Raw genomic sequence first — 16479 nt, 5'->3', positions numbered from 1 at the left:
ACTATGCATTCAGTGTTCAAGAGCGTATGAAGTTACTGCAAGTCTTATGGGCATTTTACAAAGAAGTTGTCTGCCTCAGACAATATTCCAGTTATTTAAATGGTAGAAACAGACTTTGAGTATTTGTATTGTAATCTATTGTTCCCTTCAGTTCTTCTGAAATTCAATTAACACATTTTGATGTTCTCGACTGATAATAAGCACTTCAGAAAGCTCATTAAGAGATAAAATCAGAAAAAAACTGCTTTCATTCAGAAGGCTTATGACTTTTCATCTATTCTGAAATTATGCTTTGATTTTGTTTCATTTTTTTGGGCTGAAGCAAGCGGTACACCAGATACCAAACTGTGAGGTCTCCATGGCCATGTAGAAGTGTTTTACATGAGTTTTAAAGCACCGTAAAACACTGTTCCTAGCTGTTCAAACAACATCGACTATGTTGTCTGCACTGGTCAGATAAAAGAGGAGCCTGCAGAAAAAGCCATTACCCTGTCTGCAAACAGTTTGACAGACAGAACAAGCAGCCCTTGTCCCTGGTAATGGACTAATGCAATGAGGTAGAGGGAAACAGGGAGAGAGGCGAGGAGAAAGGGAGGGAGGGAGGGAGAGAGAGAGAATGAGAGGCAGCAATGATTTCATCAGATTCTAGAAGGTTTTCTCCCCAAACTGAATCTGAATGGGAAAAAGATAAGACAATGGCCAAATTAGGACACACACACAGAGAGGTTCTGGATGAGGTTGTGTACATTTGGGGAGAAACAGAGGCCCATTTTGTTGCGCTGAAAGCTGGGCCTCTGAGGCACACAAAGGCGGCCTAACCAAGCATTGGGCTGAGAGTGGCAGCCAGGCTGAGCCAGGCCAGGCCCTCATGCATCACAAATGCGGAGGAGAAAGCCTCTCCCGCTCCCGACACAGGAACAAGCAAGGAGGAAAGGGGGAAATGTAGGACACGCTGGGAATGCAAGAAGATAATAAGAATAATAGATAATCATTTTTATTTAAAAGATTAAAACAAATGAAAGGTTAATTTTACTGCTGAAAAAAAACCACAGCAGACCTTTCACTGTGTATATTTTCGTCAGATGTATGGATGGATGTATGTATGTATGTAACTAAATACAATTCTTCTCAGAAATGTGAAATACTGCTGTGTGAAATCGAAAGGGAGAGAGAGGGAACACATCTGTGAAACAGGCACATCCTGAGCATATTGTCTGACCTAAGGTGCAGTCGAATCCCTTTGAGGAGAAATCACATGAATGTGTGTGTGTGTCTGTGTGTGTGTGTGTGTGTGTGTGTGTGTGTGTGTGTGTGTATGTGTGTTTGTGTGTGTGTGTGTGTGCCTATGCATATGAGAATGATTGACGGTGAGGCATATGTCAAGATGAGGTCACAGCAGAAAAGGTCAGGTCACAGCACACGCACACACAGAAGGTAAGAGCGGGTGATTCCACCCAGGAACATTTATTAGAGATCTATTTACAGAGGCTGCAAAAACACAAGGTCAATCAGAGCAGATCTGTTGTCTACAGAAACAGAAGAAGCACCTACTGAGGACTGAAATGAGCTGTGGCGTGCAATTCAACAATGACAGTCATTGGCTTAAAAAAGAACACAAATGACAGGAAAAGGGAATAATACAACTATGTACACAATTAGTACTCGTTCACTTTGCAGATAATACAATGAAATTAAAAACAACATGAGATAAATTATTTCTCTGTGTTATATTACATGGTGACATACTGTATATATATATTTATAAAACACAACAGCTAGAGGCTCTATATTCAAAGCCATAGTCTGGTTTGTTTTTTAGAAGGCAATGGAAGCCGTCATTCTCATTCATTTAGCATTGTTGAATTGCAGTTCTATCAGGAGAATAATGATGGAGAACAGCAGGAATGGACCACAGTGTGGAGTGATCAGAGAGAGAGAGAGAGAGAGAGAGAGAGAGAGAGAGAGAGAGCGCACGGTGCAGCAGGGGTCGTGCTCCTGTGCTGTTCACTGATTAGGGGGCTCGGCAGACATGGGCTTCATTTAACTGTACTGGCTACTGCCGCTAATTAGCTTTGAGCCGTGGGAAGTTTCAGCGGCCATGGATGAATGAATGTGTGTGTGTGGGTGTGTGGGTGTGTGTGTGTGAGAGAAAAAAAGCACTGCATTTTAAGCCTTTGTGCTATGTAAGATCGTTACACAGCATGCATTACCTTTTCTAAAAATGAACATGAACTTCCATCAAACCTCAGTTAGCGTTAATTCGAAATAAGACATGGCCTTGGCACACTGACACAAGATTAGATTAACACAAGCAGTTAAGAATAATCCTGCTTGTGTATGTGTTCCTTAGCAGCTATCTACAGGAGAGTTTTTAAAATGTAGACTGCACTTTATGGGTAGTTTGTATCTATTTTTAAATGCGCGCGCGCGCGCGCGTGTGTGTGTGTGTGTGTGTGTGTGTGTGTGTGTGTGTGTGTGTGTGTGCATGTCGCGTGTGTGACATCTACATGAGGGAGGCAAGCGACACCTCGTTATTTACAGGCTGTGTTGCAAGTTTGAGGCATGAGACTTCTATGTACAGAGCAGAGTCTGTAGGAGAGAGAAAACACGATCACATGATTCGTGCTCTTTTGAGTCCTGTGCTGTGGCAGTCACGAGAAGAGCCCCCGGACGAGGGGGCGTGGAGGCGGTAATGGACGGCTAGCGCCTGCAGCAGATCTTGGAACTGTGATAACGGCTACACTGAGCTACAGAGGTGTTATTGTGTGGTGCGGGCTGCCGGGAAACACAGAGGTTTGGTGGCTGGAGTGTGCTGTGTTTTATGGCAACTGCGGGTGACTTAGGGGAGAAAAGGGGGTGATTCTTGAAGAGTAATATCACTAGTCAAAGTAAAAAATGACACTGAAAAAGTCTCTTTCTCAAAATGTTTGTTAAAGTGCATTGACGAGTATATTTACACAGGGAGCGCGTGTGGTCTGGGTGGGACTGAGTTTGGACGTGGAGGTGGAGGGGGGTTGTTTGGCACTGGTCTTGCACATGTGATGGCAGATTGCAAGATGATGGCATATTCTTGGTAGTCAGGGAGGGGAGGCAAACCAAAACGCACGTGCATCCACACTCACTCTCTATCACACACACACACACAGTCCTGCACATACCCACACATGTTTATGAGTGAGCATGTGCAAGGAGGGTGTGTGTATGCGTGTGATTAAGGGGTCACACTGGGGAGATACCTGATCCGGTCCATCCATGGCTGGCGGTGGCCGAGGTGGTGGCCGCGGAGGGGACGTAGCTGTGGTGACAGGAGTCCTCGGACATGGAGGCGTGAGGGGGCAGCAAGCTGCTGTTGGGGCTGCTAATGTCTCCCTCGCCCACCAGTGTCAGGTCCGCATTGCTCTCCTCGTCCTCCAGGGCGTGCCCCATGCCCGAGACACCGCCCTCCCCGGACCAGTCTGCGGGGGTGCCGCGGGCCTCTGAGGAGGGGCCTACGGGGGAGAAGGCCGAGGGGAAGGGGCCCTGGGGGCGGCGCAGGCGCTGGCCAGAGGGGGGCATGAGAGCGCGCCGGGGCCCTGGCCCCCCCCGGCCCCCGCTGTCATTCGCTCCCAAGTCCAGGCTCTGCGATTGGTAGCTGCCACTGAAGGCCGAGCCATTCTCCCGGCCCCGGGCCCGGTCGGCGGGTGTGGAGCAGAGGAGGGGCTGGTGTGGGTGGTTGCCACGGCGCCGCTGCCCGCTGCCGCGGTGGCCGTCGGTGTCGTTCGGGTCGTTGTCGCTGTCGGCCAGGCGCAGGAAGTCGGGCAGCACCAGGTCGCTTTTGTTTAGCAGACCTCGCTGGTCGTCCGCTCGCTTGCCCTGAGCTTTGGAAATGAGCTCGAAGAACTCTGCACAGCGCCCGAGAAAAAGGAAAAAAGATGCATGAAAGGAAAAGGAAAAGATGATTACGCCGATCTGTACAACAATGCCACAATCAAACAAAAAACAATTGGCTCGGCTTGAGGATGCATGCGAGATGGTGAGTGGGGTAAATCTGGACACAAGGGAGAAGATAGACAAGAACAGGGTTTTAAACATTAAGCGTGACTGCCCAATCGAGAGCTGTGCAGCTGCTAGCGTTAGTCCATAAACAGCTGGCATTTCCATGGAGACACGGGGAGCAGGAGCCAAACACTATGGCAACAGAATGAGAGCAGGAGCGCAGTGAAGAGAGAGACAGATGGAGAGAGACAGAGAAACATAGCGGGGGAGAGCTTTACCTTCAGCTTCGTCTATATTAATCTTTTTCTGCCTCCTTTTTTCCACTTGCAGCTGGGTTTTGACAGATGAGGCCTTCCCTGATGCTTTCTCGTCCCCCTGAGTGGCAACAACGAGAAGGGGGCAAATTAGGGTCGGGGCCCGGGACTGGGAAGTGGGGGTTGCCTGTTTGTCAGACGGCCGGGGGGGGGGTCTTTTCTTTTTCTCCCCATTTCAGTGCAAGGCTGGGTCTTTTCAGAGACAGTTAAGGTGGGGAGGGTGGGTTGACTGGGGTTTGGATGTGGTTCTATTCTATGTTCTATGGAAACACACGGCATCACCACCACCAGGCCACAAATCACCACGCCACTGACATCACTACACCACACGAGCAGACGCAGGTCCACAGCCCCAACCGTCATTTCCTCTCTCTATCTTTCTTTTTCTCGCGCTTTTTTTCCATCAAACCTAAGTAGGGGCCGGGACCTGATACAGCTGCACCTCCACAATGAGGCCGAAATGGTGGGAAAAGAGTCTAATCCAGAGTCCGTTCAGACCCACTTCACGCCCACACACAAAAGCTCCGTCCGAGCTGAAACACTGGGACCTTTGCATGAACCTCTCACAGAAGAGAAGGCAAAGGTAGTGAGAGAAAGATAAAGACACTGTGGTAGAGGTGTCAGAAAGGGAGAGAAAGAGAGAGGAACAAACATGTTGATTAAACCAGCCACAGACAAATCAGAACCAGGAGGGCGGCGCCGGCAGACGCGGCCAGTGCGCAGCAGGAGGACAGAGGAGGGGTGGGGGGGCCCAGCCATGCACACAGCCCCCAGGAGCAGGCCAGAGCGAGCAGGGACAGACACAGAGACAGCAGCACCGGCTCCCCCAGCAGCGGGGAGGTGCCCCGGGCCGGGCCGGAGCGCCGCGGCCGCTGTGAGGAAGGGAGGGCGTTGGGAGGAGGCGGAGGAAGGAGGAGTGGAGGAGGAGGCCTTACTGTTGCAGACTGGCTCCTGGCACTCAGGGGCGGACCGTGGCTCTTGGAGGAGGTCAGCTTCTGCTTGTCCGTCACTGCTGGGGAGTGGCGTCAAACACACACCAGCAAATACACAACAAACACAATCACACACTGCCAACTGGCAAAGATCCCTCAGGTCATTTAGATGGAGCAGACACATGAGCAGACAGCTGCACAATATCTCAGAGCAAATGCACTGAAATACGGAGCTATGACTGAATGGAGTCACTGAACTAAGGGTTGAATGGAGCCGCCCTGGTCGCTTAGAACCAGTGAATGTGTTCTAGAATGCATTCTCACTGAATCAAGCACCGTTAACATGCAAACCAGCGAATGTGTTCTAGAATGCATTCTCATTGAATCAAGCACGGTTAATATGCAAGCCAGACTAGCGTTGTTAGCATACTTCCTCCGTTTGGAATGCTTGGAGGATATTTAAAGGAGCAATTTTTAGAGGAAGAACTGGTGCATTAGCAGGAAGTTAATTTGACCATGGCAGATGAGAGGAGGAAAAAATAACAAAGGAGAAAAGCTTTAGCAAAATTAGATTCCAGCTCTTTAAAGGTAGGACTATTCTGTGTGTGTGTGTGTGTGTGTGTGTGTGTGTGTGTGTGTGTGAGCTTGTGCTTCATGCCTTACCCTTTCCTGCGGCATGGTCAGCTACATCTAGTACCACTCTTAACCCATCCAGATTTGATATGGGCAGACCCAAGTCAAGAGGCTCCTTCTCTCCGCTCTGTGCAGACACACACAAAAACACAGACACACATAAACGTTACACACAGCTTCACAACTATCATCGTCTCCGAGACTTTAATAGGCTTCACAAAATGTACATCTTTTAAATATACTTGTTAAATCAAGAATCAGGGATGAATAGAAACGAAGAACATGACTTTTGTTTCATTTAGAATTCGGACCAAAGAACGTAGTCTATCAACTGGTGGAAAGATTTTGCAAAGGGCCCTCCCACAACGCACTGCTTCAGCTAAAAACACTGTTGGGTTTGGCTTTTGCTTGAGATGAAAACCGGTGCTTTCATTTGCGTTCTAGGAATGTAGTCATCTTGAGACAGTCATCCAGAGAGGGTGAGAAAGCGTCGTGGCTCACCAAGGGTGAGTCAGCACAGGGCGAAACAGGGGAGGGAGTGAGACGCCTACAGACACACACTCCTCCGAGGACACAAGCATCACTCAGGCCGTACGGCTCAGTCACTTATGTTATCTTTTTGAATCAAATATTATTTATTATAATATTCAAATATTATACAAATATTAACCCATCAGCTGGACTGGATTTGCGGTCTAAACCCCACAAGCAATGTAAGGCATGACGTAAGAACATATAGGTTGTACTCATTTCTACAGGATATCCTGTCATACATGAATCATGGGCAAAGGACAGCACTTACTATCCTGGCCACAAGGTCCGCTAAGTGGAGCCCATATTTGGCCACGACCGGTCGCAGAACCTCAGTGACGGGTTTGGTGGGTTTAGCCTTCAACCCAACAGATCGATTGATTGGCACCAGGTCCAATCTGAGAAGGAAAAGAAAGTGTGCCAAATATGTAAAACTTGAATAATGTTCCAATTAGTTAATTCTGATTGTAAGAAAAAGAACAACATAAACTACATGTATTAATTAATGGCCATGATACAGTAATATGATCTACAAAATGTTCACAATAATGTTTAGTTCAAAGCTGGAAAATACATTTGAAATGGCAGGGCAGGACTCACCTGAACAAAGTGCGTTTCTCTAGTCGCAGGTCGCGTGAACACAGCGTCATGCAGTCCTGGTCAAGCACAAGAGGCTTTGAAAAGACAAAGACAAAAGCACACAGTTAGTCAATTATGAAGCCGGCCAAACACAGGGGTATGACATATCAGATAACACACACAGACACAGGCAACACACACCCACACACCACTGAGCAAACTCCAGTGGCCGCCCACCCTAACAAAACTCTGAGGTATTAAATATCGGGCAAAACAAACAGAGCACACCTGAGAATGCTTCTTAGAGCTCTGTACACAAACTCATGCACAGCACAGTCCCATAACTCTGCTTCAGACTCTGGGACCTGAAGGGGTCCACTCATACCTTCTCTCCTCCCACCAAGAACAGATCTACGGCGGCGAGGTTGATGGACAGTTTCTCGCACAGCCCGTGCAGCACCTCGCGGATGGACACGCCGGGCCTGATGGGTACCGAGCAGCAAGAACCGTCCGGAAGGTTGATGTTGCAGTGCCTCACCACACGCTCCATCAAGGACATGGAGTTCCGCGACGTGTCACCCTGCGTGGAGGGGGGGGGAATGAATGGGGGTGTAAATATGCCTGCAGTCACCGAGGAGACACAAACCAGATGGTTCTGTTGTTCTGTAGTTCGCGCACGAGGAGCACCTGGACATCCCCGGGACAAAATGGATCACAGTCAACCCAGAAGAGAGAGTTTTACGTGGCAATAAGATAGGGGCCATTTGACTGAATCTGAACATAAAACTTTCATTTTTAACTTTAGCTTTAATTTAACTGAAAAACTGGTCTTATGGGCCTAGTGGGTTCCAGGAGGTTCGACGTGCATATGACATAGAACAAGACGCAAGGACAAAACCGGCAGATTAAGACATTTTGGAGTTCACTGGCTTCACTGACCTCATTCTTGCCCGAGCCTGAGGTGCCCAACTCCAGACTGGTCCCCGAGGATAAAGAGCCCTGGGATTCCCGTCGGCCATTACTGCCAGTGAAACCTGTGGGAACGGCACCACAGCAAGGACTCACATAGTTAAAGAGTAACATACAAAGAAAACAAACACCAGAACATCTACACCAACAACATAAAATCTAAAAATATGTTTCAACCCTTCTGAAGAATGCACATTTCTAGTGAAAATACATGTAAATAATGTACAAACAAAACAATCAACATCAACAAAAAAATCAAACTGATATTCCCCACAACACTGTCCCTGGGGTATCCATTATCAGGGGCATTTCCTTTGCGAGTGCTTCCTCTAATTTGGACCCTGAGGGAACTAGGAAAACGTCCTTCTACTCACTGTAGTCACACAGGTCTCTCTTCTTGGGGCCTTTTCCAAAGCTCCTGTTCCGGGACCATGAGAAGAAGATCCCTTTCTTTTTGTCACACTGCTCATCCTTGCTGTCATCGTTCAGGGACCGCCCAGATTTGTTCTTCTTGTCCTCCTGAAACACCAGCGCTCATAAATTCAGTCATCGCGATTGTCACACGGGGCGCCGCAGAACACTGAGACTTTATGAGGGGCTCTAACTCAAGTGCCTCCCAGTCGCAGATTCAATCACGGATTTAACAGGGTCAAGGCAAGTTCCTTACAAATTAGCTTTGAGGTGTGACAAATTCAGAGCTAGTCTACTGAGCCAGTCTTAAATCACATGTTGAGCCGCATGTTAACATACGCAGACATGCAACAAGGGGTTTCAAATAAGTGTGAAATGAGTCAAATATACACTAATGCACAAAGTATCACTTCAATGTATGGAGGTATTGGCAGCTGTCAGCTGATGACATCTGTGTAGATTTCCTTTTCCTTTTGTACACACACCATTTCCCAATCCTTTTTATTTCTTATGCTAGGTCAGTGTTCGCAAGCAGACTAAATCAATTTAACAGATGAGCTAGCAATCTCACACCTAGAGGCTAAGCAGGTGTTTATTGGTTGCACACAGATAAATGCAGTAGGTATGCACACAGACTGACAGTGTAGCTGCACAGTTGCTCCAACTCGTTACAACAGATTTTCCAACGCGTCAGTTTGGCAAAGCTTGGGGATAACCATGTTCTCTCTGTGTGTGTGTGCGCGTGTGAGAGTGAGCGAGTAAGTGAGTGATTGAGTGCATCAGTTTGTTTGTTATTGTGGATCTGTTTATGTGAGGGAGTGTGTGTGTGTGTGTGTGTGTGTGTTATAGGCATGTTTCAGATTGTTTGTATGTATCTATATGCACTTTGTGCGTGTGTGTGTGTGTGTTAGAGAGAGAGAGAGAGAAGAGAGAGGAGAGAGAGAGAGAGAAAGAGAGAGTAAGGGAGTTTATATATATATTTGTGTGTGTGTCTGTGTGTTAGAGAGAGAGAGAGAGAGAGAGAGAAAGAGAGAGAGTAAGGGAGTTTATATATATTTGTGTGTGTGTGTGTGTGTGTGTGTGTGTGTGTGTGTGTGTGTGTGTGTGTGTGTGTGTGTGTACCTTCTTGGGAGTGAAGAAGTTGGAGCGGTCTGAGCTGGTGCTGTGTTTGGAGGTGGGGCTGCTGGGGATCTGGTTGGGGTCAGGCAGGGGGCGGCCCTCCACCTCGGCCAGCATGCACTCCTGATACAGAAATGACTTGAGGAAGCGTGTGTAGCTGTCAAACTTCATCAGGTTGAAAATCTGACAGAGACAAAGGGAAGCATTTAGAGATATGTATGTATGTTTTTTGTGTACATAAAAAAGCTACAATTCTTAAACGCATTAGAGGCAGCTATCTATAAAGAGAATCCTTTGTTTGATCAAACTCTTGCATGAATAATTGTTCTTTCGATACAGAACAGTGTAGATAAATCAAATGTTTATTCCATCATCAACCACTTGTGTGTGTGCTTTCTAAGAGATGACCAAAAAAGGGGCCGTGGCAGTTCCACGATGAACAGATAAAAAGAGATGATGAAAAGGTGACATTGTGAGACAAAACTGCTGTTTGTGCTGTCTCTTTGTGCTTGTACTGATGATTTGGCATGTAATCAGCCCTGCCAAGCGACCCCTTCTACTCCAGACAAATCGCACATTCATCAGACAGGAAGTGCATCTCGGCTCTTGGAAGGGCCCAGGGTGTTGTCATGTGGCAGGCGTGTTCGGCCCGTGAGGGCAGCGCAGTGTGGAGGGCCATTATTTATGTCCGCGTGACTGGGTTCCTATCTTAGCTCAAACGCCACCCCGTCTTCCTCTCGCTAACCACAAAGGATCCTGTTGTGAATGTGTGTCGCCACACAAATGAAAAGTTTTTTTTTGCGGGGGCCGCTAGCCACAAGCATGGCCTAAGGCTCACAATAATAAACTTGGCTAAAAAACATTAACTACTGGAAGTACATCAATGCACTGAGGAGGATGTTGAAGGCACAAGAACCAAGGACCAAAGATGAGAAGCTCAGCTCAGTGCACTGATGCGCTTCCACTGGTTAATGTCTGTAGCTGGAGTCCGTGTTGAGACGGCATAACAGACGGAGGGGTTAATGTCTGTAGCTGGAGTCCATAACAGACGGAGGGGTTAATGACTGTAGCTGGAGTCCATAACAGACGGAGGGGTTAATGACTGTAGCTGGAGTCCATAACAGACGGAGGCGGAGGGGGTCCTACCTGAAGCTGCTGCTCCTTGAACATGTCGGGCCGGGGGGCGTTGAGGATGTCATCAGCCAACTGGGCCTGGCTGTCTATGTTGACGGGCGTGGTGGCTTTGCTGGACAGGAAGCTGTTGTAGATCTCGCGGGCCCTCTGGGAGAGCTGGGTGGGGTGGAGAGGAGAGGAGAGAAGGGTGATCGTTAGGGAGATCGGGAGAGATAGTGCCTGTGTTGTGACACAGAAGGATGCAGGTGGTTTCACATGAGCTTAACTTTCAAGGAGACTAGTTTTGCAAACCCTTGTGAGGCCACTTGTCCACGTCAGGACCACCATTTCAGTCACACAGAACACCAGAACACAATCTTGATTCAAGGAAGCTTATGAAACCCTGACCACATAACCTCCCATGAAAAACCATCATCAGGAACTGTGCTCTAGTTCTGCACTATTTCTCTTGGGGGGGTTCCCAACCTTATTGGACAAACAGTGTCTCTCTGTCATGCAATGCAACTAATAGTGTTACATACTTCAGGCCTAAAAATTTCCCCTCAATTCCTCGAATACACACCAATTTCTGTGACATCTGCACAATAGCATTAGTTTGTTTTCTACAAACTGCAAAAACGAACCCCTTGTCCTGTCAAAACACCCCAGTATTCTCTTTGCCAACTATAGCTATAATCACCTTTAAACCCTGGGAGTAGTAATTTGATCCTTATGGCCTCAATGCAGAGAGCCTCTCTGATGGCAGTGATAGCGATCTCACCAAGTTTGAACTGATCAGTAAATATTGACACCAATGAGACAAGCACAAACCCAGCATTGAGTGTGCTGCCATATATCTGACTGCTGGGCCACACAGGTGGATTAGTGTTGCTGAGATGGGCATCTCTTACCTGCTTTTTATCCGTCTCTGGAACATGGCTGAAAAACTCACAGGCCTGCCAGAACAGGATGTTTTCCTCACTGAACTCCTTCTTCAGGAATTCCTAAGATTGTAGAAGTAAATTAAGCAACCGCTCGTGACACAATTTAGCCAACTGCATTTAGGCTAATGTTTTATTTGTATTTTTTAAGTTAACAGCTAGTCCACAGTATAAACAAAGCAGTGCAAAAACAAAAACAAACCAATGCAATACAAAGCCATTCAAAGCAAATTGAACAGATATTCAGCAGGGTTTATGTGTAAATCAGTTTAAGCTGGTGTACCGAGAAGTAGCGGACGCCGACGGGGTCCTGAAGCAGGCGCTCGAAGCACACGGCCCATGATGCCACGCGGCGCTCCGTGTGGCGCCGGTGGCACTGTACGCTGGGCAGGCTGGCGTTGCTGTTCAGGCTGTTGTCACTGCCACAGCCCTTCAGATCACCGCTGTTCAGCTCTGTGGAGGCGATACTTGTTACCACATGCGAGCACACACACACACACACACACACACACACACACACACACATGCAGGTGCACAAACACACTGACATATACAGGCTGCATGGACGTACAAACACACTGACATCAACTGGACCGGGGTAGAGGGAGGGACTAGGAACGTTAGGTCTCAGAGTTCAGTTCCTATTGATGTACAACTCTGACATCTATGACTAAATGTACATGAGAACATGAGTAAATGCCATGTGCACCACCCCTAGCTGAGAATTATAGGAAGGACCTGGTTGGGGAGTCTATCAAACAAATCACATAGTAGTTTCACCCACACAGCACAGTCACCCGGTACAGTTCCACATTATCAGTCATCATTTCTAGGTGTTGACTTGAGTCCATGACGCAGACAATACAACAGGTAGTTGGAACCCTCATGCAGTCAAGACCCACGCATGCCTCAGGGCGAGTCACATATCTCACACAGATAATAAGATTTCAGCTCAAGCTTGAATAGGAATCAACATTCCATGACCAAGACAGTCCAATCCACCAGCTACAGTGAGGGAGGAAGACAAGAGTAGGGATATTTCATCCTATTTCAGGCAACCGATATGGTTAACAATGGTAACTAAATGGTTATAAATATTAGCACTATTTTACTAATCCTACAGATATCCTGCCCTTGGGCATCTGGTACACTGAAGCCAACAGTGTCAGAGCTACTGGAAACTTTTGACTGGTCTGACTTGAGGACTGGGAAAAACACTGTGATAAAGAAAGACAGTTTTGTTTGTTTGTTTGTTTTACCCACATCGTTTCCAGGCTCACATTTCCATCTCCAGTCTCACAATGGAAACTTTTCAACATGCAACTGTTTCTCTACACTCACTAATCACCACAATTCAGAAAGACATGAGAAAACACTTCCGTAGCCAGAGAGCAATCTCCCTCACTAGTGTCAGTAAACAGCAAAACAGTCCAGAGGTGCACCAATGCGTCTGATGTGTTCTTTCTTTCTGATGTGTTATTTTTAACAAAATCCTTCTCTGTGGATCAAATCAACTTGGATCAAGCATCTCTTTACTAGTTTCTCCGCTACCTGTGTCCTTAGCGATCTGTGTTCCAAGCTCGGGTCCAGCAATAACCCCGGTGAAATGTACACCTTGGCAAACTGTGAGTAAGCCCCATGCAAAGGCAGCATGCCTAGCTTACCTGGGTAAAGCTGGTAAGAGCCACTGTGGTGCCACCTGGCCAGGTACTTCATGCCGAGGGGCCACCAGGCCCTAACTTCCATGCCCCGGCCTGTGCCCGCTCAAACACTATCTCCTGAGCTGACAAAGTGGGCATGTATCAACGTGAGCGTTTGCCCCCACATCGCACTGCCCGACAAAGCAAGCGCAGGGAGCACACTGGGGCTCTGGTGATGAGCAAAGAAGCTCAATGCCACTGAAGAGACACTTTATCACACACACACACACACACACACACACACACACACACACACACACACACACACACACACACACACACACACACAGGCTCTCGTGCGGGAAACAGATCCTACATACCCTGGTACAAAAGGCACCACAGAGTTCCTGCGATAAATAATTGAAAGGGAAGAGAAGAGGAGGGAACCGTAGACTGCTGGAGCAACAGCAGCACTGCAATATTAATGTCCGCCTCTGTTACGACAGTGCAGCATATAGCATTGCACACTTAGAGCAGCACTAAATCACATTCAAAACAAGGCAAACGCAGCCTTGTCCACAGGGCTCAGTACACTGACGCCGAGGCTGACAAAATATCCGTCAATGAGGCCTTTCAGTACGTGGGATCACCATAGAGACCATCGTGTGAAAGAATTCATCCCTCATTATCAACTAGCTACTGTATTGTGGCTGCAAACAGCCAAGCTGAAGCGCTGAAGCTACTAGATAATAGCCTTGTCAATGGTCCAACTCAAATGGTAGAGCCTTTTCACATTCCAGTGGCTGGCACTGCAACTTCATATTCATTCTACAGTAACCCGACCAGATCTATAAATCATGTAAAACAAGCCAATGTAATCCTTTCTCATTTGAGGAAATGTTTTTTTTTTTCTTCTACAAATTAGTCCGCCACCAGAGCTGCACAAAAGTTAATGCAAATACACCTTAGCCCCTTGAATGCTTTTGTAAGTGCGCCAAACCACAAGCCTGGAATGCAGACTAACAACAGTGTGACCTGTGGCTTCTGGAGTACAGGATTTAGCACACTATGCACTACTAGCTTGATGATTTTTTTCCAGCTTCCATAAGAGTGTCTTTATTTAGGCTAATCAACATGTAGCTTATTACTTACATTTATGATTAACACTGCCTAATAAAGCCTAATGACCACATGCAAATGTCAGTGTCTAGGCTGAATAAGCTTGGTTACATTCTGAGCTGGAAACTGACCAATCAAAAGACACTAGGATAACCTCATGTTTACCGTACTACCCTATCAGTGGTGCGAGGGGATTCAATTACTAGGCTCACTACAACTGACTCAGAATCAGCCTCCCAAATTCACATTCCACTGAAGGTAGTAAGAGTGACAGAACTTAACTGATTCAAGGACAGCTGACAACTGAGATCATATGTTGTGTGACCAGGCTGACTTCCACATGTCAACCCTTTGTAGCTTTTAAAAATGTCAGCTGCTTTAACCTCTTGGGTGAGAGTGAATGTCTAGAGAGCCACATACTGACACACATCCAAGGGAAAAGGCCATTACATAGTGGGGTCAAATCTGACATCCACCAAGGGTGTCAGAGAAACCACAAAGGAAATGTTCCTCCTTTCTCACAGCAGGAGGCCACAACTTTAGACAGTTTCACGCCCTCTCCTTCTCCCAGCCACACACATATGCACGTACACACACACACACACACACACACACTAACCCTGAAGATTTTCAGATCTAGTTCCATTCAGATCTGTAGCCATAACTTGTTTCCTGTTTCTGTCCCACCACTCAAAAAAAAGTGGATTTGGGGCCATTCATCTCCTCACAGATGGTCTACGAGCAGCCCCTCCAATTACAACACAGCTGCCTCTCACACCCGAGACCTTTTGTTATGCAAAGAAGGGTAAGGATTCCAACACTCAGCAAACATTGCACAAATGTTCACACGTGTAAATGAAAGTGAATGTGTGTGTGTGTGTCTGTGTGAGTGTTTGTGTTTGGGGGGGGGGTCTGGGCCCTTTCTGTCTGGTTTGGCTCAATCCAATATGGTATCCTGATTAACCCTATTGCCAAACCTGAGGTTATAATTCCTATTTAATTATGTGGTAAGGGGAGTTCTGAGGTGTGCTTGAAATCTGGTCCTAGTAGCACTGTGAGTACACAATCACCAGGCCATTCAGTTCCATGATAATGACTTAAACTTTTCAACTCTGAGAAAGCATAAGATAGCCATGCACTTCTGCCACTGATGACCTGTCTGTTGCTTCTGCAGGGGTAGGTGAAAGGACACATGATGAAGTGGCCAGACTAACGATATTTCAGTGCTTACACAATCACAGTAAAGAGTTCCTGCCCTGCACTGGTCATGATAAAAACATGCCGTGGGTTAATCCCATCCTGTTCCGTGGGTTAAGCAAACCATACACAGTCATACAAGATACAAGATGGACACACACAAACATTGATACAATACACATCCTACTATCCAAGAGTCTTTTTTGGCAACACCACGCTAAAGAAAGCCAATCTTATCAGGTGTTATCTGACACAGAGAGAAAGAAGTACCTAGAGAGAGAGAGAGGGACCAGCACAGTATCCTCTCTGCATCATCTTCATTATGCCAATTTACTGTACATTCAATTCTACTCTTTATCTGCCAGCCCAACAATGAGCTCTATGCTGATAGAAATGCAGCCATGCCTTCTGAAGTATAGTTAGACAACACAGGGAGGAAGGACACATTGTACAGAATTTGAACTGAACTACAAAAGGGACAGATAAGGGGAAGGAGTAGCATGTTTAGAAGCAGGACACAATGAAGGCACACATGTTTTCAACCACACACTGGAAAGGGAGGGTGAATTGGCAAGCTTAGATGAAACACATGAACTGATAGACTGAAGTATGAGAGCAGGTAGAAAGCCTGAGGAGAAATTAGTTAACACTCAGACATTTAGGAACAGACTACGCCCTTTTTTAAAAGAAAGTTAAAGCAAGGCCCGTACGAGCATAACAACCCGCAGTGGGGATTAAAAACTACAAAGCTATGCGGAAGAAAACAAGAGCGAGGAGACACAGGAACCCATCTCCCACACATGAGCTCTGAGCAAGGGGACAGAGGCCAGGTGGCCGTGCGCTTAAGCGAGAGGAGAGTGGAGAGGCAGATGGGAGGGAGAGACTCGGCGGTCAGGAGATCGGAGTGAGGTACTCACCGCCATCGGAGACCGCTGCAGACTGCAAGAGAACACAGAGAGACATTGGTGAGGTGAGGGCGTCTCTTCATGGCAACATCCGAGAGTCA

At 47.1% G+C, this 16479-nt stretch overlaps 1 protein-coding gene across 6 annotated transcripts in view; it reads right to left on the bottom strand.

The window, feature by feature from the left end:
- Positions 1-1435: 1435 nt before the first annotated feature.
- The window catches only part of rgs12b (regulator of G protein signaling 12b), a 46955-nt gene continuing 31911 nt past the window's right edge, over positions 1436-16479 (bottom strand). The window contains exons 4-17 of one of the 6 annotated variants that reach the window (XM_031560022.2): positions 16391-16412; positions 11801-11970; positions 11488-11580; positions 10610-10753; positions 9467-9646; positions 8308-8452; positions 7904-7998; positions 7350-7544; positions 6986-7059; positions 6657-6783; positions 5885-5981; positions 5225-5301; positions 4254-4350; positions 1436-3881 (exon numbers count right to left, since the gene is read on the bottom strand). In XM_031560022.2, the coding sequence (XP_031415882.1) occupies positions 3220-3881; positions 4254-4350; positions 5225-5301; positions 5885-5981; positions 6657-6783; positions 6986-7059; positions 7350-7544; positions 7904-7998; positions 8308-8452; positions 9467-9646; positions 10610-10753; positions 11488-11580; positions 11801-11970; positions 16391-16412 (2178 nt within the window). In that variant the 3' untranslated portion in view covers positions 1436-3219. The remainder of the gene's footprint in view (positions 3882-4253; positions 4351-5224; positions 5302-5884; positions 5982-6656; positions 6784-6985; positions 7060-7349; positions 7545-7903; positions 7999-8307; positions 8453-9466; positions 9647-10609; positions 10754-11487; positions 11581-11800; positions 11971-16390; positions 16413-16479) is intronic. The other 5 variants (XM_031560023.2, XM_031560025.2, XM_031560026.2 and 2 more) reach the window with 5 other exon arrangements.

Source organism: Clupea harengus, chromosome 22, assembly GCF_900700415.2.
Source record: "Clupea harengus chromosome 22, Ch_v2.0.2, whole genome shotgun sequence".
Taxonomy (NCBI): Eukaryota; Metazoa; Chordata; class Actinopteri; order Clupeiformes; family Clupeidae; genus Clupea; species Clupea harengus.
Note: the sequence above shows the minus strand (reverse complement) of the source record. Positions and strands in the feature narration are given on the sequence as shown.